The following is a 24,249-nucleotide window of genomic DNA, read 5'->3' as shown; positions in this document are numbered from 1 at the left end:
TTTACTTATTTGTGTTCTATTTATCGATCATGTATCAATTGATATAAATATTAGAGCGTCGTAAAAATATAGATAAGATTAGTTTAGATTTTTTTTATTTTACTATGAACGGATTAATTTGATTATGTAGAGTAAATCTTATGTAAAAAAAAAATAATACTAACAATTAAAAGTGATATGAATTGTAAAAGAAAATTGAATTTTATGCCCAAAACAAAAATTGAAGACGAAAACTATAGGACACAGATTTAACCTGGAAAACCTAAGGCAAAAATAACAGAGAAAGTGACAAAACTCTTGGTGAAATTTCAAAAATTGGAAAGGTTTATACCGTAAAGTCCAAGCCTCCTCATCCTCTTTTTTATTTAGTCCGGAAAAATCAGATTGTCGAACCATAAATTTCTATGCATACCAAATTACAGCCTCTAGTCGGTAAATTTGCACACAACATGTAAAAATAGACTAAGAGAATACATTCACAATTTTGAAGCTATATGAAAGTGCAATCGATGAATTTACTAATGCAATTACATAGATTTATGCATGCGTCTTTTGGCTAGAGGGGCATCTAGCAGAGACAGAGACTGATTATTCAGACCATTATTATGGTACAATATTATATTCTTTATTATCAATTATCGATAAACTGGAAATAGACAATAAACTCCACTCATTCACTTAAAGACAAAATCTTTTCTCATACCCAAATCGTAATGTATAATACATTCTCATACGTACGACACACTTAAGAGTTATCAGTAGAGCTCCGAAGGCAAGCGAGGCTTGACGAGAACATCAAGCGGAGTGGCTTTGAGATTGGTGAGCCCAAAGCTCTCTGTCATATCAATGTCGTCGTTTAGCGGGGTAGTGATGTCAAACCCTTGAAGAAACCTAGCCAGCGTCGAGTTCAGCAATTGGAGGGCAAAGGAAATGCCCGGACAAGCTCTTCTTCCGCTTCCGAACGGAATCATCTCAAAATGTTGACCCCTAACGTCAACATAACTGTTTGTCGTGAGAAACCTCTCGGGCCTAAACTCAAGAGGTTCGGGCCACAAAACCGGGTCGGTTTGGATCTTCCAGAGGTTGGTGAGGACCTGGGTTCCCTGTGCCACGTGGTAGCCGCCGACAGTGCAATCTTTGGTGGCAAGGTGCGGTGCAGATAGTGGGGCCGCAGGATATAGCCGAAGAGTCTCTTTGATGATTGCTTGAATATATGGAAGCTCATGGATGTCTGACACGTCAACAACTCTGGTCTTGCCGACACTGCGGTCAAGTTCATCTTGGGCCTTTTTCAGCGCCCCGCGGTTGTTCAGCACTAGTGATATCGCCCATGTCAACGTTACTGTGGTCGTGTCTGTACCTCCGGCAATTAGATTCTGTAAAAGTATAGATTTTTTAACCACATTTGAGTTTGACATAAAAACATATTTTAGGAAAAATTAAAACAAAAAATTAGGTAATTAGTTAACTAAAACGTTTGAGATTGCTATATATAGCCAACGTTTCGTAAATCTCGGGTAAATAGCCATAAAGATGACGTGACATTCTTGGTTTTCCCTAAATGTGAGATATTTACGTCAATTTACACGTGTAAATTCACGTAAATACATGAACGTGACTATTTACTTAAGATTTATGAAACATTGATTATATAATAAGTGAAATTATAAATATGACTATATATTAGACTCAATTTTAAAATACTACCGACGGTAATCTCTATAAGCTCAATAGTAATATTAGGCTTATAGATATGCAAAACTAATAGTATTGTATTCCTGTAAATAATGTTTTGCTCTTATAAAATTGATGATATGTAATCTACTTATGGGACAGTTTTGTTTCTTCACTTTCTCTTGCCTTCATATTAGTAACAATATACTAATATTAAATATATAAATTCGTAAAAAAGACATTTCATTTAAAAGTCATATATTCTGAGTTTTTATAGCACCATAATAGAGAATTTGAAAAGCATTAAAATATTAAAACTTTGATTGATTTTTTCGAGTATGATTTGTTAACAGCATAATATATTACTTAATCAACAGTTTTTGGAACAAATACGGGCACTTATTTACCTTGTTATAAAATAAAATTCCACGCGCAAACGCGCGATTCTCAGTTATATATATATATATATATATATATATATATATATATATATATATATATATATATATATATATATATAGGGTACGTACCATAATTGTAGATTTGATGATTGTATCATTGTCATAATCCGCAAAGCTAGCTCAGAGAGCATGACATCCATGAAGTCTCGCTCTTTTCTATTATCAACACCGCTCATCGCTTCTCTCTTAAGCTTGTGCTCTTCGAGCCATTGACTAAAGATAAGATCCAAATCCTTCGATACTTTCTTCATAGCCTTCTCGTAGCCTCCCAAATCCAACCACCCGAGACAAGGAATCGCATCTCCGGGCACGAATAGCCCAATGAGACTAAAGACGTCGTTTATCGTCTTCTGAACCAATCTCGATTCGCTCGAGTCACGGTCGCTACCTCCGGTGAAAGAGTAACGCTTACCAGCAATCATTCTGAGGATCACGTTGAGAGTCAGGTTCGAAAACCACTGCTTCATATCCACCGAGACGCGGCTCGACAAATCGCTCTTATTATCCATCCAGTGTTGGTGAAGCTCCTTCATGGATACGCTCACCTCGGAGGCTCGGACATGTTTGAGCATCTCGAGCCGGTGGTTCGAGAGCAATTCGATGGTCGAGATCTTGCAGATCTCACGCCAAAACGGGCCATGTGGTGACAAGCCGAACATGGCGTAGTTGTATCCCATGACCCTCGCAGCTAGCAAACTCGGCCGCGAGGCCAAAGCCAAGTCGTTGGTTGTGAAACACTCCTTGGCAATCTCGGAGCTGCTTATCACCAGGCCTTTGTGGGTATTGGAGATCATGTGTGACGTGGCAGGTTTCATGTGTATAGTTGTGGTTTTGGTTTAGCTGATTGTAATCTCGTTTATTGTAGTTCATCAACACAAGGTATAAATATCTTTGTGCTTCCGTGTATTCAATCAGATCAGAGAATAAACTCTTTCTCATCATTCTCTTTTCTCCCTCATTCTCTAAACTCAATATGGTATCAGAGCCATCTCCGGTATCGGAATTTTCTGTGTAGATTTGATCGATTTTTTTTTTCCGATCATTCTTTCCTCTGATCTATGGCAAGCTCAACGACAGAGTTCGTTGACGTCTCCGATCATGGAGTCTCTTCTCAGCGATCTAATCCAGTTATCTTCAACAACAACATTTCAATCATGCTTGATCTGAACAACTTTCTTGTGTGGAGGAAGCAGATTCTCTCCACTGTTCGCGGTCATGACCTGGAGGAATTTCTTCTAGGAAGCTCTACGATTCCAGAGAAGTATCTTCACCAAGGCGATGAAGATCCAGAACAAGTGAATCCAGAGTACAGACTTTGGATAAGGCAAGATCAGTTACTTGTCTCATGGCTCCTTGCGTCGATGACGGCGAATGTGCTTGTTCGAGTTGTGAGCTGTGAGTCTTCATCTCAAGTATGGAAAACTCTTGAGACCTACTTTGCTGCTCAGATCAAGGCAAAAATTGCGCAATTCAAGCTTCAGTTGCAACGAACAAAGAAGAATGATTCCACGATGAACGAATATTTGCTTCGAGTTCGGAAATTAGTAGATCTACTTGTTCTGGTTGGCTTGAAGTTTTCTGTTCAGGAGCATGTGGATGCTATTTGCGAAGGATTACCTGATGAATATGAGACTTTTGTGCTCACGACGATCGCTCGAAATGATATTCACTCCGTTGATGAGATAGAAGCACTTCTTCTGTCACAAGAAGCCAGAATTGAACGCAAGAATGATAACCTCGATGTTCACAACTCCAAATTGCCTGGAATGAGTGTCAATTACTCGTCTGTGCCTTATTCCTCTGACTGGCGTCGTGGCGGTGGAAGATATCGTGGATCTGGAGGCTATTTTGGAGGAGGTTATCATTCTGGTCCACAATCCTTCTCTAGAGGTGGTTATTCTCAGTTTCAACCTCATTTTTTAGGAGGCTCTCAGAATCGAGGTACTTATTCTAGAGGAGGAGGTTCTAGAGGTCGCGGAGGATCTGGCAGAGGTTTCACCAACAATTCTCGACTGCAGTGTCAAGTTTGTGGCAAGCTCGGTCATCTTGCGCTTCAGTGCTTCTATAGGTTCTATGAGACCTTCAAAGGACCAGCTCAGCTTCAGCTTGATGCTTCATCCAACCAAGGCCAGTCTAGTGGAGCTCTACAAGGCCATGTTGCAGCTCTCACTATCTCTGCTGAAGATGCACATGATTCGAGCTGGTACAGCGCAAGTCCTTACGAAGGACAGTGGTACAATCCTGATGGTGAGTGGTATCCTGATTCTGGAGCCACGAATCATGTGACAGCTGATGCACAGAACTTGGAGAACAAGATGGAGTACTTTGAACCGGAGCAAGTTCACATTGGAGATGGTAAGGGTTTGCATATTACACATGTTGGACAAAGTTCATTTCAGTCTCCTTTTACATCCCAAACTCTCAGTCTAAAGTCTCTTCTTCATGTTCCTGAAATCACAAAGAACCTTCTTAGTGTGTCTAAGTTTTGTGTTGATAATGGTGTTTTCTTTGAGTTTCACTCCTTCAATTGTTTTGTCAAACATCAGATTTCCAAGAAGGTTCTATTGGAAGGCAGGCTTAAGGACGGACTTTATGTGTTTGACAAGACGCAAATTAGGCTAGGAGAGCTACCAAATTCGTCTAGAGTCACTGAGTCTTCCACAGTACAGCAGTCAACTTTGTCTGGTACAACAAAACAGTCATTAATAAATTATGTTCAGTCTTGTAATGCTTTGATTTATGCTAAGTTGCCAAATTCTGCCTCTTACAAGTTATGGCATTATCGTCTAGGACATCCTTCCTGTAAAGTAGTTCAAAAGGTCTTAAATCAGTGTCATATTCCATGTTCAATAAATAAAGAAGATGTTGATATCTGTCGTGCTTGCTGTTATGGTAAAATACACAAATTTCCTTTCTTATCCTCTGAAACCAAATACACTGAACCACTGCAACTCATACACACAGATCTTTGGGGTCCATCACCAACACTGTCTAGGAATGGCTATAAATATTACATCTCCTTTGTTGATGCATTCTCTAGATACACCTGGATATACCTTCTCAAGGCCAAGTCTGAGGCTCTAGAAACCTTCAAAATGTTTAAGTCACAAGTTGAACTTCAAACTCCCTATAAGATCAAGTGTGTGCAATCTGATTGGGGAGGTCAGTTCAGACCTTTCACTCAGTTTCTAGAGTCATCTGGTGTGCAACATAGGTGTCCTTGTCCTCACACACATGAGAAAAATGGTCTAGTTGAACGTAAACATAGGCATATTGTGGAGAATGGTCTCACTCTTCTCGCTCATTCTGGCTTACCCTTTAGATATTGGGATGAGGCATTCCGAACAGCTGTATATCTTCATAATAGACTTCATACCCCTGTTCTTTCTAACAGCACTCCCTTGGAGACTTTATTTCATCAAAAACCAAACTATAGTCTGCTCCGAGTCTTTGGTTGTGCTTGTTATCCAAACACTAGACCTTATAATCACCATAAACTATCTTTCAGGTCCACTAAATGTGTCTTTCTTGGTTTTAGCTTGAATCATAAAGGCTATAAGTGTCTAGATGGGAAGGGTAGGATCTATGTCTCTCGTGATGTTATTTTTAATGAAAATCTTTTCCCTTATACAAAGTTGTTTCCATCTGTCAGTGTTTTTCCTGATTCAGTCCTACATAATGGTACTCCAATATCCATTCCTTGTGTCTCTCAGCCAAAAGAATCTTCTATCCCTTCTCAGTGTCAGCCAAATGAGTCTTCTGCTCCTCATCTTCTTCCTTCTCAGTCCAGTCCACATGTGCATGTGCAAAACCATTCCACTCCATCTGTAGTTTCTAACTCTGCAGGTCCATCTCATGTTGGTGCTGTCTCTGATATGGTCGCTCAGCAGGATCTACAATTGCATTCTGCACCGGTTGTGCCTATCAATGATCACCCCATGATCACTAGAGCCAAGTCTGGGATTAGTGTACCTAAAGTCTACTCTGCTACTACTATCCCTGGCTCTGTGGGTGAGGCTATCAACAACAGTCACTGGCTCTCTGCTATGAACTCTGAGTATCTAGCATTGATGAGAAACGAGACTTGGTACTTGACAGACTTACCTGCTGATCGAAAGGCTATTGGTAGTAAATGGGTATCTACTATCAAGCAGAATCCTGATGGTTCTCTAAATAAGTACAAGGCTCGTCTAGTGGCTAAGAGCTCTACTCAAGTGCCTGGCTTTGACTATAATGAGACGTTTAGTCCTGTGGCCAAGCCGACTACGATCAGAGTTATCCTCTCTGTTGCTTTGACAAAGGGTTGGACTGTGCGGCAGATCGATGTGAATAATGCATTTTTGAATGCTGAACTCATTGAGGAAGTTTACATGACTCAGCCACAAGGGTTTGAGGATCCTAATTACCCTCAACGAGTCTGCAAATTGTTGAAGTCGATCTATGGCCTTAAACAGGCTCCGAGGGCGTGGTTTGGAAGATTACAGGGTGCCTTGACTCAGCTAAATTTCAAGGCCTCTCGGACTGATCCTTCACTGTTTATGAGAGGAACTTCTCAGTCACAAGTCCTGGTGGTTGTTTATGTTGATGATATCCTTGTTACGGGATGTTCTAGTGCCGAGGTTGAGATGGTGATTAAGCAATTGAGTGCTACTTTCTCCCTTAAAGATCTTGGTGTCTTGAACTTCTTTCTTGGGATTGAAGTCATTTCATCGCCTGATGGTTTGCTTCTATGTCAAACCAAATACATCAAGGATCTTCTTTGCAAGGCCAAGATGCAAAATGCTCGCTCTTGTTCCACTCCAATGACCAGTGGTTTGAAGTTGACTGGCTATGGTAGTGATGTGGTTCACGATGCACAATTGTATAGGAGCATTGTTGGTGGTTTGCAATACGTGACTATTACCCGTCCTGAGCTCGCTTATTCTGTCAATCGTGTGTGCCAGTTTATGCACTCACCTCTTCAAGCTCATTGGGTTGCAGTTAAGCGCATACTTCGATACCTCTCTGGCACGCTGGATTATGGGTTACAGATCTCTCGTTCAGATCACTTCAATGTCACAGGCTTTAGTTATGCTGATTGGGGAAATGATCAAGATGATCGTCGTTCCACGTCTGGTCATTGTGTTTTTCTGGGCTGTAATCTAGTCTCGTGGAGTTCTAAGAAGCAACATACTCTTTCTTGCTCAACTGCTGAGGCTGAGTTTCGCAGTCTTGCTGGTGTTGTTTCTGAGATCACTTGGCTTCAGTCCTTGGTTCATGAGCTTGGTCTTCCGCAGTCTCGTGTCCCGGATGTTTGGTGTGACAATGTGAGTGCTGTGATGTTAGCTGCAAATCCAGTACTTCATGCTCGTACAAAGCATGTTGAAATGGATCTATACTTTGTTCGTGAAAAGGTGTCTCAAGGCCTTGTTCAAGTCAAGCATGTTCCAGCAGTTGACCAGCTCGCTGATGTGTTGACCAAACCTATCTCCAGTAAGGCTTTCTCTTCCTTGCGTTCCAAGCTCAAAGTTGCCTCTAAGGCTACTGTGAGCTTGAGGGGGGCTATTGGAGATCATGTGTGGCGTGGCAGGTTTCATGTGTATAGTTGTGGTTTTGGTTTAGCTGATTGTAATCTCGTTTATTGTAGTTCATCAACACAAGGTATAAATACCTTTGTGTTTCCGTGTATTCAATCAGATCAGAGAATAAACTCTTTCTCATCATTCTCTTTTCTCCCTCATTCTCTAAACTCAATAGTGGGACCCGATTCGGATGGAGAAGATCGGGCCGTACTTATCTGCAAGCGCGCCTAGGGTTTTGTGGGAAGGCGTTGGGCCTTTTAGCAAGAAAATATGGCCAAATATAGGCCAACCTCCAGAGGCCTCAGGCGGTGCAACTTTGCCTTTTTTAACCACCCACTTTCTATGGATACAATAATTGTAGGATATTACTAAGAGTGCTATACTAAATGGTAGAATCATCACTAATGATCTTAAATCACAATGAAGTAGTGAAGAAGCCATTATTATTATAATTATAGTGATCGTATGATCAGACATATTTCGTCACAGGCAGTATTTATAGTAGATTAGTGTCAGATTTCTAGCCGTAGCTATCGAACAAACCACCTAGAAGAGTTGTTCAAATTGTTTTCTTAACCTAAAGTATCGACAAAAACCTGGCTATAACAGTCGTTGATTATTTACGTGGTCAACAACGATATGATCACCGCACAGATATGACCATCGTTGTTGAAGTTTTAAGTTAAAACACGCCATCATATTACGGTGGAATAATTATGTTTTTTCAACATCATTACGGTGGCATTTTTCTAAAGCTAAAAACGTAAGGGACATCGCTTCTTACATTTTGTCTATTTCAATATATTTGCTGCAAGGAAACAATGGTTTAGTGTGGACGTCGCAAAAATCAGGAATGGAATAAGTTAGTAAGTAAAACGTTTATAGATGTCAAAGCCGTGTCTAACTAATTGTCACATTATTCTTTCTTTTATTTTTTAAGTAAATTTGTATATAACTTCATTCTTGTATGAAAGATACATTGTTAATGAATAAATAAATAAAAAAACACTGCGAATTGTTTTAATTAAATTGGATAAACATGAAGAAAAAAATATAAGAAGATATATTTTCTCCTCTATTCTTATATATGCACAAAAATATATACATATATATACATATATATATATATATATATATAAGAACATGTATGACTTGTTGTAACTTGTAATTTGATCTTTTACCAATGATCACTTTATTCAAATGGTGTAATACTATTGCATGAATTTAAATAGTGTTCTCCAATTGAAAATTCCATTTTTTTTTACCTTGTTTTACTATAAATATCACATTCAACAACAACTCATCTCCTATCCAACTTTACTTTTAACTTTTATAAAAAAAAAAATTATCTTCTATTTATGCTAAAATCCTCGTATTTATTTTCTTTTTAAATTACATCACTCATAGTTATTTTATTAGTGGTCAATCAGATTCTTACCTATTTTGTGACATCATTAGTTATGGTCCATTTTTTTTAATTACTGCCTGATTAAATAAGAGTAAATTTGAAATTACACATTCACATTAAATGTTGGGCAGTGTAGCAAAATAGTCAAAATGAAACTATGGAATTTGTTTTTAGCCCATGTTTGACAATTTTTAGGAATATAGCCAAATAGCTTATGTGATAATAATTAAGGTCTGATTTGCCATTATTTATTAACAAATTCGTCACTTTATCTCTCCTATTTTTTTCAAATAATTTTTTTTGTATCAAAACTTCAAAAATTCGTATATTTCTCATACGAACTCGAAATTGAGTGATTCCAAATCCTACGGATTCGTGACACCGAGATCTTCAAAAATAGATCCATTGTGTTTGATGAAAAATCATGTTTAATGTCATAGATGTAGAAAAATCATGTTGCTATCTTAGATATGGAAATAACTGAAATTTGTCAAAAAAATAAATGGAAACATAAATATGATGCATTAAACATAATTTTTTATCAAACAAAATGGGTCTATTTTTGAAGATCTCGACGCCACGAATTTGTAGGATCTGAAATCACTCAGTTTCGAGTTCGTATGAGAAAGATACGAATTTTTGAAGTTTTGATGAAAAAAAATTATTTGAAAAAAAATAGGAAAAAGAAAGTGACGAATTTGTTAATAAATAAGGGCAAATCAGATATTAATTATTACCACATAAGTCATTTGGCTATATCCCTAAAAATTGTCAAACATAGGCTAGATCCAAAATCACATGTTTAAAGTGGCCTAGTTAGTTACAAATCTCTTAAATGTTCGGTGGGTATTATTTAAAATCTTAACTAATATATTTTTCTATGGGAAAATAACACATTTATACCCTGTGTTTTAGTGAAATGTCGAGTTTAACCCTCGGTTTTAAAAAATGTCGAGTTCATACCCTCTGTTTAACTAAAATGACGAAATTATACCTCATGTTTAACTAAAATGACGAAATTATACCCTGAAATAGACAACAGTGTCACAAATATTCTTTTTATTGACTTTTCATTGACGTTGACTATAATATGTATATATAAACACCAATTATCTTTATTCATTCGCGCCATATATGTAATTTATTTAAAAACTAAAAAATAAACAACAGTCTCTTAATCGTGAAGAATACAGAAAGAGGCAAATGGGTAAACATCGATAGTTGATAGTCATCAAAATCGCATATTCGAACAGAGAATCCAGAATTTAGAGTTACAATTCGAACACGGAATGAAGTCATTTCTTAGGAGGTATGAGTTTTATTATTTAATTTCAATTTAAGGCTATTTTTATTTCAAAATTGAGAATTTGGAAGTTAAGGCACTGATTTAGATTTGATTTGGTTTTTCTTATATAAGAGTTAATAACAATGAAATGGAGATTTGTGACGCTGTTATTCATTTCAGGGTATAATTTCGTCATTTTAGTTAAACAGAGGGTATGAACTCGACATTTTTGAAAACCGAGGGTTAAACTCGACATTTCATTAAAACACAGGGTATAAATGTGATATTTTCCCTTTTTCTATTTACCAGACACAGACAGTATGGCTATTATTTTATTCTTATGTTATTAAAATCTCAATATTCAATCCGGAGTTTCTCTACAGGTGCTATGTTGCCTCGGTTGATGTAGAAAATATATAGTGTAGGGGTGAAGTAAAGGAAAAGATAGGTAAGAGTAATATTTTCTTTTTATTTCATAATAGATTGATATGAACATTATGTAGAGATTTAAACAAATTATACTACTGCAGTGTACAAAAACTAATAATAATACTAACAATAGAATAAACCTTATGTTAATATATTAACAATAATTTGAAAAAATATTAAAAAGTGTTAAGGCATAGTCTACGTGGCACTCTATTTCTTTCTACTTTCCTATTGGTCTATTACTAGTCTAGTCATGTCCCACGTGGACTATCTCTTTCCCTTTATTACTGCCTAGTATAAAACGCACACTTAGTACTTTTGTGACTCTCGCAGCTAGCAAACTCGGCCGCGAGGCCAAAGCCAAGTCGTTGGTTGTGAAACACTCCTTGGCAATCTCGGAGCTGCTTATCACCAGACCTTTGTGGGACCCGATTCGGATGGAGAAGATCGGGCCGTACTTATCCGCAAGCGCGCCTAGGGTTTTGTGGGAAGGCATTGGGCCTTTTAGCAAGAAAATATGGCCAAATATAGGCCAACCTCCAGAGGCCTCTGGGGGTGTAGCTTTCCCCTTTTGAACCACCCACTTTCTATTGATACAATAATAATAGGATATTACTAACAGTGCTATAGTAAATGGCAGAATCATCACTAATGATCTTAAATCACAATGAAGTAGTGAAGAAGCCATTATTATTATATTTGTAGTGAATGTATGATCAGACATATTTCGTCACAGGCTGTATTTATAGTAGATTAGCGTCAGTTTTCTAGCCGTAGCTATCGAACAAACCACCTAGAAGAGTTGTTCAAATTTTTTTTCTTAACCTAAAGTAACGACAAAAACCTATAACAGACGTTGATTATTTACGTGGTCAACAACGATATGATAACCGCACAGATATGTCCATCGTTGTTGAAGTTAAAAGTTAAAAGTTAAAAGTTAAAAGTTAAAAGTTAAAAGTTAAAAGTTAAAAGTTAAAAGTTAAAACACGCCATCAACACTATTACCGTGGAATAGTTTTTTAAACAAGATGTCAATGCCGTGTCTAATCACATAATTCTTTCTTTTATTTTTTAAGTAAATTTGTATAACTTTATTCTTGTACGAAAGATACATTGTTAATAAATAAATAAAAATAAAAACAAGATGAATTGTTTTAATTAAATTGGATAAACATGAAGAAAAAAAATATAAGATATAAGTTCTCCTCTATTCTTATATACGCACAATATATATATATATATACATATATATATGTATACGACCATATATGACTTGTTGTAACTTGTAATACATTGATCTTTTACCAATGATCACTTTATTCAAATAATGTAATACTATTGCATGAATTTAAATAAAGTGTTCTCCAATTGACAATTCCATTTTTTACTTTATTTTACTATAAATATCACATTCAACAACAACTCATCTCCTATCCAACTTTACTTTTAACTTTTAATAGCTTTTTTTATTTTTTATTTATGCGAAAATCCTCATACTTATCTTCTTTTTAAATTACGTCACTCATAGTTATTTCATTAGTGGTCAATCGGCCTATCCAAATTATGCTACTGTAGTGTACAAAAACTAATGATAATACTAACAATAGAATAAACCTTATGTTATTTATTTAAAAAATTTGTATGTTAATTTGCTAGAGCTTCAACTAAATTAACGACTACATGGAGAAGTTCCCGCGACATCCAAATTAAATTGTTCATGCATGCGTACAATTTTTCTTAAAAATTACATAGTAAGGTACATTTTTCCGTATTAATCCTTTTTGGACTAAAAGTAGCTTTATTTTGGATAATATATATATATATATATATATATATATATATATATATATAATAATAATAATAAGGAAAAGTTGACTACTCGTAGAGAGAAGGAGACAAACGAGGCTTGAGAAGAACTTGAAGCGGAGTGGCTTTCGAGTTCGTGAGCCCGAAAGTGGCGGTCATGTCCACCGCTCCGTCGCTCGAAACATCAAAGGCTTGCAAAAGAGAAGCCAGAACCAAATGAGTCACTTGAAGCCCGTAAGCAATCCCAGGGCAAGACCTTCTTCCAGCACCAAATGGGATCATATCAAAACTCTTTCCCTTAATATTATGACTCTCCGAGAACCGCTCGGGCCTGAACTCCAATGGGTCGGGCCAAACCCTCGGGTCGGTTTGGATCTTCCAGAGATTGGTGATCAATCCGGTGCCTTTGGGTACATGGTAGCCTCCTATGGTACAGTCCTCTGTGAATTCCCGTGGACCAGAAAGCGGTGCAGCTGGGTACAGCCTTAGGGTTTCTTTGACCGCGGCTTGAAGGTATGTCAAGTTGCTGACGTCAGACTCGTTGACTAGTCTTTCCTTTCCGACGTGGAGGTCCAATTCTTCTTGTACATTCTTCAGCACATTTGGGTTGCGTAGCATTAAACATAGAGTCCAAACTATTGTTACCGTGGTGGTGTCCGTGCCGGATACTATAATATTCTGCAAATGTAGTACTGCATTATATTTCAATTCAATATAATGTGAATGATCTTTTCTAATTGTCGACATGTTAGATGTGAACAACCAATCCATCGAAAGGGCTTTCTTTTCTTTCTTGTTGGTGATGAATTAAATAAAACTCAAGAAATCAAAGTACTTTTTTTAGTTTGAAGTTTCTTAATAGACATAATTATAAATTCTAGGCTATGTTGCTTTGAAAAATGCTCCCGAAAATCTCAAGTTGACTTCCCGTGTACACTACATAAATTACTGGCTTCAGCCGGGATATTTTTCGCAGCTAAGTCGAGACTAATGTCACGGCTATAGCCGCGACTACGCATTCAAATGCATATTCTAAATTTAATAGTCGATTCATACTTTTCTAGTTTAGGTTATTAATACTTTTATGAGTTCTTAGTTGGAGCTATCTAACGGCCAAGGGGTTCTAATAATCAACAAAAATTAAAGAGAACTTTGCATACCATGGATATAGCTTTGTTGACGTGATCAGGATCAAATCCAGCAAGGTCAGCGGACTGAAGAACGTTCATCATCACGTCCATAAAGTCCCTTTCACGCCCATGATCTTGTCTTTTATTCCTCCGCCGGCGATGCTCGTCCATACACTCCTCCGCGATATCCTCCAAATCCTTCCGAGTCCTCTTCATGTCCTTCTCGTGACCTCCCAAATCCAGCCACCTCAGCCACGGCACGGCGTCTCCGACCAAATACAACCCAGTCAACCGGAAAAACTCCCTCATCGCCTCTCGCCTCAGCTTACCGTCCCCGCCGCCGGCCTTCTTCCCGAACACCACCCTCGTACTCACGTTCAGGCTGACGTCACCGATCCACTTCCCCATCTCGGCCGCCACGTGGCGGCCGCCGCTCACTCCCCGCCTCGCCAGCCACAGATCGTGTAGGCCTTTAACGAAGGCTTTGGCTTCGGACTCCCTGACGTGGCGGAGCTGGTCGAGTCGCCGGTTGGAGAGGAGCTCCGACGCGGCGACCTTGCGGATCTCGCGGTAGTACGGTCCGTACGGCGCGAAGCTGAGGTTGGCGTAGTTCCAGCTCAGCCAATCGGTGCCGATCAGCCTCGGGCGGTTCGACACCGCTGCGTCGTTCACGGTGTAGCACTCCCTCGCCATCTCCGAGCTGCTTATCACCACGCTCCGGTGGACGCCGATTCGGACGCTGAAGATCGGTCCGTGCCGGTCGGCCAGTTTCGCTAGGGCTACGTGAGGAAGCAGACCAGACCGGCCTCTGAAGAGATGGAGGTGCCCGATTATCGGCCATTTTCCGGCGGCTTCCGGTGGTGGTTTAAGGGTGGCCACCGGGGATCTACAGAGTCTCCCTCGTACAAAGAAGAAGGAGAATATGATTATGGAAATGGATCCAGCAATGGCGGTGCGATTGAGAACAGTAAGAAAGTTCTCCATTGGTTCCATGTATGGTTCTTTTTTGTTATGAAGAAAATCTAAGTATTGAATTTCTCTGTTACGAGGTGATGATTTACATGGAACTACACGATTAGAACTTGTACGTGGCTAGTGGGACCTCTTACATTTACTGAGACTCAGAAGTCGTAAGAGGGGATCATAAGTCTCTTTTTTGTCCTTGTGTCCGTACAATTATATATATATATATATATATATATATATTTTTTTTTTTTTCCAATTCGGACGCTGAATTTTTTTTTTTTTTTTTCCAATTCGGACGCTGAATTTCAATCTTTAATAAAGTTACGAAAGTTTATAATATCATAGGAAATAATTATTTATTTTCTCTCTCATCCATAAATATACAATTGTAAAAAAAGAAACTCAGTTGTTTGACTTAAGTCCAATGCAACGGGCAGCATAAATAATTTCCTCAAACAAGCCAATTATAAGCTATCTCATCCATAAAATTTTATTCAACGTGGTAACTAAAAATACATCATTTTCACTTGAAATTTTCACTTTCAGTGATTTATTTATGTTTTTATTTATTTTAGCTCTCAGCAATTGTGTGTAACTTCAAGTAAGCAACCACAAAAGCTCACAGCAATTTCAGTAGGACATGCTCAAACGTGGTTTGATAAGAACATCAAGAGGAGTGGCTTTGGAATTGGTGAGCCCAAACGAAGCGGTCATGTCCACGTGTCCAATGACCGAGACATCAAAGGCTTGCAAAAGAGAAGCCAGAACCAAACACGTCATCTGAAGGCCGTAAGTGATTCCGGGGCAACCCCTTCTTCCAGCGCCAAATGGGATCAGCTCGAAATGCTGGCCCTTTACGTCCATGTCTCTGTGGGCCGTCAAAAACCTCTCGGGCCTGAAGGCCAATGGGTCGGGCCAGGAAATCGGGTCGGTTTGGATCTTCCAGATATTGGTGATCAATCTGGTGCCTTTGGGTACATGGTAGCCTCCTATGGTGCAATCTTCTGAGAACTCTCGTGGACCCGAGAGTGGCGCGGCTGGGTATAGCCTTAGAGTCTCTTTGACCATGGCTTGAAGGTAAGTCAAATTGATGACGTCAGACTCGTTGACTAGTCTATCCTTGCCTACGTGGAGGTCCAATTCTTCTTGTAGATTCTTCAGCACATTTGGGTTGGTTAGCACCAAACATAGAGACCAAACTATCGACACAGTTGTGGTGTCAACTCCTGACGTAATTATACTCTGCAAAAACGACAATAGCAAAATAATTTCAAAATTGAGCTCCTCTAAAACATGCCAATTTTCTCTTTGTCGCGTTCCTTGCGAAAAATATCATCCACATCCCAAAGTTTTTTTTTTTTTTTTTTTTTTTGAAGCGCTACACTGTTTAGTTTCTATTTTAAAATTGGCCACAATCATTTTCCATAAAAAAATATTTAATGTCAAAATTAAGTTTAGTTTTATTAAATGTAGACATTTTCAATAAATGTCAACAAATTAAGAAGTGAAAACAATAAATTATCCAAATGTAAATAATTTCAATAAAAGTAAAAAAAAAAAAAAAAAAAAAAAAACCTCATTATATAAAAGAAATTACAAGTAGAAAGAAAAATTGTAAAAAATAATAAATAAAAAAATAGGAAAAAGCTCAAATAAAAATACAAGTGTAAAAGAGGAAAGAAAAATTATTCTCTAAATTAAATTAATTAAATTTTTATGTCTAGAGCTAAAGTTAAGAAGTCGTTATATAGTTTGCACTAATTGAGATTGATGACTAATTAGACATTTACGTACCATGGAAGTTGCTTTGTTGATGTAATCAGCATCCAAACCGGCAAAGTCAATGTCAGACGATTCGAGAATCGTCATCATTACATCCATGAAATCTTTCTCCTCATTTCTGCCACACTCTTTCCTCCTCCGGCGATGTTCTTCGAGCCACTCGTCGGCGATACCATTCAATTCCTTCAGAGTCCTCTTCATGGCCTTCTCGTGACCTCCCAAATCCAACCACCTCAGCGAAGGAATAGCGTCTCCGACCAAGAACTGACCCGTCAGCTGGAAAAACTCCCTCGAAACCCTTCGAAACCGCGCCGCCTCTTCTCCTCCGTCTCCGTCGCCGCCGAAAGAAAACCTCTTTCCGGCGACGACTCTGAGGATCACGTTCAGGCTCAAGTCCCCGATCCACTTGCTCAACTCCACAGACACCCAGTCCTGATCTCCTTCCCTCTTTTTCCACAGATTGTACAGATCTTTCACCGACCTACAGCGGAGCCAAAACAAATTGTCATGAGGCAGATTTGATAACAAAAAAATGGAATATTAAAATTAAAATTTTTTTTTTTCAGGCGGCAGGGAAGAAAAAATAATTTCAAGACGAGCCTTTTTTTTTTTTTTTTTTTTATAATAAAAAATACAATATTGAACTAAATAAATCATATGGAATTGCAAATAAGGTTTCAAGATTTTTAATCAAGTAGCTAAATCGAATATGTGATAGTTAAACAAAACTTTTTTGTACCGATTAGATCATTATAATTTGTTAATTTTTTTTAAAAAAAAAATCTTTATTCGATATTTATTAACGTTTAAATTTTTATTTATTTTCTTCTACAAATCTAGCAAATTTATTGAAAAAATAATATAAAATCTAATTTATTTTAAAATTTTAATTCGATTTTAATGGTTCTTTCTTCATTTTACTTTTAAATTAAATCTATGGTTTTGTCGGTGTATATGTATAAACGAAAAATTCACCTAATATGTACTATATATATATATATATATATATATATATATATATATATATATGCACGAAGCCAGCTGTAATTGAGGGGGGCTTTAGCCCCTCAATTTTTTTTTTTTGTATTTTTATCCACTTTTCATTTTTTTTTATAATTTTTTACCTTTAAAATTTACAAATTAGCTCCTACTGAATTTTTTTTACAAATTAGCCCCCTAAATGAAAATCCTGGCTTCGTCCCTATATATATATATGTACAGTATCAAATATGTAAAAAAAAAGTCCAGGGGCGATATATGTCTAACCTCTCGACCTCAGCCTCTCGGACGTGTCGGAGCTGAGCCAGGCGTTGGTTTGAGAGAAGATTCGTTGTCACGATCTTGCGAATCTCGCGGTAATAAGAATCGAAAGGCGAGAAGCTGAAGCTCGCGTAGTTCCATCCCAATATCTCTGCTCCGATGAGTTTTGGCCGTGCCGAGGCGGCCAAGTCGTTTGTGGTGAAGCACTCTTGGGCTATCTCCGAGCTGCTTATCACCACAGATCGGCGAACGCCGATGTTGATGGTGAATATCGGCCCGTATTTGTCTGCCAGTTTTGCTAGGGTTATGTGTGGAAGCTGATCGGACCCTCCGAGAAGATGAAGATGTCCGATTATTGGCCATTTTCCGGCAGCTTCTGGGGGTAGTTTAGGGTTTTTTCCGGTGGCTGATGTGGACGATCTCGTTCGGATCAGGAAGAAAATGAATATCAAAGAAAGAAATCCAGCAAAGGCAGTGAGCTCTAGTGGATGGAGGGTACTAGCAATGGATTCCATATTATCACTGGAGATAGAGATTTAAGGCATAAAAGAAGAGAAAATGTGAAAAGAACAAGCAAAAAATAGTTTTCTCAAACTATCACAAATATACTAAAGCTTTCGATCATGAAAATGTTGTATTTAACGTTATTAATTTGGTGAACAGTTATTGTGTTTTGCCAAAAAAAAAAAAAAAAAGCAAAGACCTACTTTTTTATCCTAAACACATTGTAAAAATAGTATTCAAAATTATTATCTGAGGTGATTTATGCGAGATAGCAATATTTTAATTTTTAGGAAACGCAGTATTGACGTTTGAATATTAGATTTTGTAATTTGTACTTAAATGTTCAATGTAAACGATGATATTATGTAAAAATTGAATTATTAAAAAAATAATAAAACTTGACGTAATTTTTGTCTTTTTCTTTTCATTTTGTCTTAAAAACCGGATTACAAAAATGAAGATATTTCCTTTCTCACCAATAGCGCGATAAACTTGTTTTTATGAGGGCGTATATAGACCACAAGTAAGAAGTTATGGGAGTTGACGTTTGAATATTAGATTTTGTAATTTGTACTTAAATGTTCAATGTAAACGATGATATTATGTAAAAATTGAATTATTAAAAAAATAATAAAACTTGACATAATTTTTGTCTTTTTCTTTTCATTTTGTCTTAAAAACCGGATTACAAAAATGAAGATCTTTCCTTTCTCACCAATAGGGCGATAAAGTTGTTTTTATGAGGGCGTATATAGACCACAAGTAAGAAGTTATGGGAGTTGTACACGGCACTATGAATGCTCTTGATCTTATCATTATATAGAAATTCAACGATTAATAAATGCCTATCTTTATTATCTCTATTAAGTTAAAAAAAAATGAAATATCATCTTTATTTGAAAGAACCTCAATTGTCAATGTACTATTTGTTCTTCTATATGTTGGACGCATACATAAAATTCGCCTTTCACTTATGCTTTCAAGAGTAATGTTATTTGTCACGGGTCCGACTTTTAACGATCCACTGAGTATGTGACAAGTGGAATCATTTTAAACAGTTTTTACTATTTATCATTTTTGGTGAGGGAAGTCGTCAGTCGTCAGTCGTCACTCATGACAAAAATCATTTCCGTAGCGTGATATATTCATTCAGACTTGAGAAAACAAATAGTAGTTTTTGTCTTTGAATGTGATGCATTTTTATTTATTACGATTAGTGTCAAAATGATAGCGTCGTTGAGACTTTTACACTGCTAATACATTAATTAAACAATAGCGATTAAGATTAGGAATTATGCATTTCTTTTTATTCATTTGAAAGAAGAGATAATTAGTTTATATAATTTATTCAAACTAGAGACACTCACTCAAATATACGTTGATAATAGAACTTATATCTAAATTTCTTAAAGTTATCATGTAACAAAGTAATCACTTATTATTTTAATACCTACAGCAAAATTTATGTTTTCATAGTCTGCATATAGAATCTAGGTATTGTAAATAAAACCTAAATAATTATTCAAATGTGTTTTTTAATACTTTCAACTTATTTTTTAAAGGGCGCCGTAGCTATTTAGTCAATTTCAAACTTAATTTTAAGAAAATAGCTAATGTTTCGTTTATTTTGGTAAATTAGCCATTTACCAAAATTAACGCATATTTACCAATATTAACGTATGTAAATATCAAAGACAATTAAGTAAAATACTATCTGATTAATTAGGTCACGTCACCTAATGTGATATAATTTTAAACATAGTTAAAACGTTGGCTAGATTGTAAATCCGATATTTTAAGTGACCTAGCTAATTCATATGATTTTTCTTTTTTAAATGGGGTCCCTAAGTTCTCAAATATTATAAATTTTTTTTTACAGTCACCTCCCTTAACTTTAATTTTGGGTACTACGAAACTCATTTGCCGTTTGGGACGGCCGCTTATTTCTAGATATAATAAGACATCAATCGGGGGAGGAAAAAAAAAACTTATTTATAAAAATTACTAGGTACCTTTCAAGTATTATTTTTTTTTTTATCATCATGACATATATTTACAAGAAGTTTGGTTTGCTACAAGTTACAAAACTCAAGAACGCGTATCTATGTGATCAAAATATATTTTTATTTGAAGATAAGCTATATATTTCAAACTTTGATGAATTCATGTATTTGCATCTGTAACATAGGTGAAGTTTTTTATTTTGCGCAACTATGGCAAAAAATGTTGTAACAAAAAAGGCGAAAGTTGCTGCAATTTAGATAACCGAAAGATAAACGATATAAATTGCGGAACGATAAAAGAACACCCGAATTAGCAACCCAGTTCAGCAAGTCGTGCCTACATTTAGAGGGCTTTTGCCCAGTGGAAAGCAATTACTATGATAGCATGGTATAATAAGGATTTACTACACTCAACGAGTCCCTCAGTAGCTACCCAACCTACGTATATCCTCTTCAACAAAAACTAAGGCTCCCCCTAAGCTCGAGATCTTCTCGATTCCCACATAATATCTTTCCCTAGACTTCTAAACGTGTTTCTCAAAAATATTAATGGAAAACCTAACCTCGCGCTACTAATACAATCACCCGTATATATGCAACAAAACATAGGTAAAAGACACATTAAAAGCTTGAATACAGGTCGTTCTAAACTTAGCAAATCACTTTAATAAATATCTCAAAAAGCGTGAGTGAAGACGGTGTGGTTTTGACCTTTTTATAGAGAAAATTAGGTCGAAACAATTCTTGAAGTCGGATTAGGAGCCCTAGCCCATTATATTATCAATCCACACTGGAATCCTACTTCAATTCGGAATAGAAAAGCTCTAAAGTGAATGGAACGTAATTGTCGCACAATCTGTTACAACAAAAGCTGTGATGCTTCCAGAAAATAATTGTAACGAGGTTCAATTCTATCCGAAATTATATTCCACGATTCTTTAACTATTTTACCAACATTAAATCGTCAATTAATGTAACAACAATATGAAATCATTCAAAATAGTATTGATAACTTAACATTAGCAGGTTGAAATAAAAGATCGGAAGTAAGCACTATAATCATCCAAATTGATATTTTTAAAATAAACTTAGATATAAAATGTAAAACTGTGAAACTCTCAAACATCATAAGCTCACGCTCACGATGATGGAGTCCCTAGCACACGCGGAGCGGAACATTATTAATATTATTATAATTGATTGTATTCAGGCGGCAGTCGAGTAGAGTTTTGGGGAGAGGCGAGGGGTGAGACGAAGGTGTAGAGGAGTTGCTTTGGGAAGAGTCAAGCCAGGGCTCTCAATCATGTCGATGGGCTGATCAGATGGGTTGCTGATATGGAAGGCCTGAAAAAGACGGGCCAGGCCCAAGTGAAGGACCTGGAGAGCGAGGGATGAGCCTGGGCACGAGCGTCGTCCAAATCCAAAAGGCATGAGCTCGAATTGCCCTCTCGCCTCCACGTGCGCGTGCGTGCTGAGGAACCTCTCGGGTTGGAATGCCTCTGCGTTCGACCACACCCTCGGGTCTCGTTGGATCTTCCACACGTTGACCACGAGGCGCGTGCCAGCTGGCACGTGGTAGCCAGCCACGGTGCAATCCTCTTGGGCCTCCCTGGGCCCCAATAGCGGGCCCGCCGGGTAGAGACGGAGCGTCTCTTTGACCACTGCTTGGAGGTACACCAGGTTTCTCACGTCTGAGTCTTCCACTAAGTGGTCTTTGCCTACTTGAGCGTCCAGCTCTTCTTGGACCCTCTTCATCGTCTCAGGGTTGTTTAGGAGCAAAGAGATCACCCATGTCATTGTGCCTGCGATCGTGTCACTTCCTCCCAAGATGAGAGCCTGCGCGCGTAGAATTCATTATTAATGCTACGAACAGTACTTTAGAATAATACTTTAAGAATGAATATATGTATATATAGCGTACGTACCAGGCATGTGGACTTGATGCTGGTGTCCTCGTCGTACTGAAAGTTGGAAAGGCTTCCTTTCTCCTGAAGTGACAACATGACGTCGATGAAATCCTTATCGTCGTCATCCTTTCTCTGCTTATTATTAGAATCTAAAGATCTCGTGCGGCGGTGCTGCTCGAGCCAGGCGACGAGTATTCCGTCGAGCTCCTTGGCGGTCTTCTTCATGGCCTTCTCGTGGCCCTGCCAGTCGATCCATCCGAGGAAGGGGAAGGCGTCGGAGACGACGAACATGCCGATGAGGCGAAAAAACTCAGAGATGGCAAGCTTGCCTCGTCTGGTGACGTCGTCGTCGAGCTCGGCAGAGCCAAAGAAGCGCTTGCCGGCGACGAGCCTGGTGACCATGTTGAGGGTCATCTCCTCAAGGCACTTGCTGAGGTTGAGGACGGCGCCGGAGCCGGAGACAGAGGAGGCACGGTAGAGGTCACGAATTCCGGCGTCGATCTCGGAGATGCGGACGTGCTTGAGGAGGTCGAGGCGGCGGTTGGAGAGGAGCTCAAGGGTGGCGAGTTTGCGCATGTCACGCCAGAAGGGAGTGTAAGGGGCAAACCCGAAGACGGCGTAGTTATAGCCCATGAGCTTGGCTGCCACGGTGGTGGGTCGGGACGCCAGGGCCATGTCGTTGGTGGTGAAGCACTCTTTTGCCACTTCCCAGCTGTTGACCACGATGGCTCGCTGGCTACCTAAACGCATGTTGAACACCGCTCCGTACGACTCAGCCATCTTTCCGAGCGTCCGATACAGAAGCTGGTCTTTACCGCTCACCAGGTGGAGGTGCCCTATCACCGGCCACGCTCCCGCCGGCTCAGGTGCCCATTGTATCCCCTTCCCCGTCGTCTTCTTCTTTTTTCCTAGCACCAATGCGTAGTATAGGGTGAGGAGAAACGAGATTGCTATTGCTATAGAAGATATCGCCATCTTGATCAACAACCGGGCTGGATATGTTATTGTTGTTAATTAGGAGTATTTATAATTGTGTTTCTTCTTCTTCTTCTAAGTTTTGAATTTGAGACTGTATTTATACAGTTGTATACTGGCCATTCTACGTAGATTTGGAGAGCATGCTTGTATGTGTGTGTGATGGCACGAGGCATGGCTTGTGTGTCATACCACGGTTGGTGGTACATATCTACTTCAATTGCATGCTATACGCTTCTCATTTCCTTGGATTTTTTATTCCGGCAAGTCAACTTTAGTAGTTAGTAGTGTCGTTATTTAATTTTATTCCGGCAATTTTATTAAGCTGTGCACTATATTATTGGAATATATATAGTCTAGTGTAGTCTTGAGAACTATTCGCTAATGATTATACAATTCAGTGAAAGAATTTATACATCAATTGAACACTTAATACATATATATTTTCAATAATTGGATTGTTTTATCTAAAAAAAATAGAAAACATTATTTCTAGCGACTAATTGAAGTATGTGTTACTTTGTTCAAGTCTTCGGGTAAAATAACAGAAAACATTTCTACTAGTGGCTGCACAATACGTAGTTGGGATATATACAAAAATATTACACTAATGACTTCACGATAGAGACTAAGGAACACATTTTGTTAGGGCCAGTTTCTCCTTGATATTTCACGAAGTTAGTAACGTGCGCTCTTGCCTTCAAAAAAAAAAAAAAAAAAAGTAACGTGCGCTCTTTTCAAATTTAATTCTCCAAACACCTTTATAACTGTTGTTATTTTATAAATACCAATTTTGAAGTATATTTATTATTTACAATTTTGTTCGACTTATTGTTTACTATTTGCAATTTTATTTAACCTTTTTTTGTTTTGCAGTTTCATCTTCTTATCTTAGGGAAAAGGAAAAATCACTTGAAAACTGAAAAATCTTGTATTTTCCTTAAAAAAAAAAAAAAAGTATATACAGAAAGTTCTAAAATACAAGGTATTTTTGGAATAAAAATAGGTGTATGTGTAATTGGGTTTCATTTCCGATCCATTACAAGGTAATAAAAATAATTTTAATAACAAAAAAGACGGGGGTTTATGAGTAAT

General features: G+C 37.8%; 2 protein-coding genes and 2 pseudogenes across 2 annotated transcripts; all 4 read right to left on the bottom strand.

The window, feature by feature from the left end:
* Positions 1-755: 755 nt before the first annotated feature.
* LOC149392218 (cytochrome P450 CYP82D47-like) lies at positions 756-2,994 on the bottom strand (annotated as a pseudogene).
* Positions 2,995-12,518: 9,524 nt separating this feature from the next.
* Positions 12,519-14,790, bottom strand: LOC149392217 (strychnine-10-hydroxylase-like). Its single transcript, XM_089619375.1, has 2 exons — positions 13,788-14,790; positions 12,519-13,305 (listed from the first exon to the last, which is right to left on the bottom strand). Exons 1-2 carry the CDS (start codon positions 14,748-14,750, stop codon positions 12,697-12,699), a joined length of 1,572 nt encoding a protein of 523 aa, XP_089475501.1. The 5' UTR covers positions 14,751-14,790; the 3' UTR covers positions 12,519-12,696.
* A 305-nt stretch (positions 14,791-15,095) lies between these two features.
* LOC149392216 (strychnine-10-hydroxylase-like) lies at positions 15,096-18,566 on the bottom strand. The gene is made up of 3 exons (XM_089619374.1): positions 17,772-18,566; positions 16,518-16,986; positions 15,096-15,965 (listed from the first exon to the last, which is right to left on the bottom strand). Exons 1-3 carry the CDS (start codon positions 18,278-18,280, stop codon positions 15,354-15,356), a joined length of 1,590 nt encoding a protein of 529 aa, XP_089475500.1. The 5' UTR covers positions 18,281-18,566; the 3' UTR covers positions 15,096-15,353.
* Positions 18,567-21,478: 2,912 nt separating this feature from the next.
* LOC149392215 (xanthotoxin 5-hydroxylase CYP82C4 pseudogene) lies at positions 21,479-23,154 on the bottom strand (annotated as a pseudogene).
* Positions 23,155-24,249: the final 1,095 nt, after the last annotated feature.

Source organism: Urtica dioica, chromosome 7 (assembly GCF_054948205.1).
Source record: "Urtica dioica subsp. dioica isolate 48M chromosome 7, U.dioica_male_clone48M_v1_H2, whole genome shotgun sequence".
NCBI lineage: Eukaryota > Viridiplantae > Streptophyta > Magnoliopsida > Rosales > Urticaceae > Urtica > Urtica dioica.
This window is presented reverse-complemented; position numbering and strand designations above follow the sequence as displayed.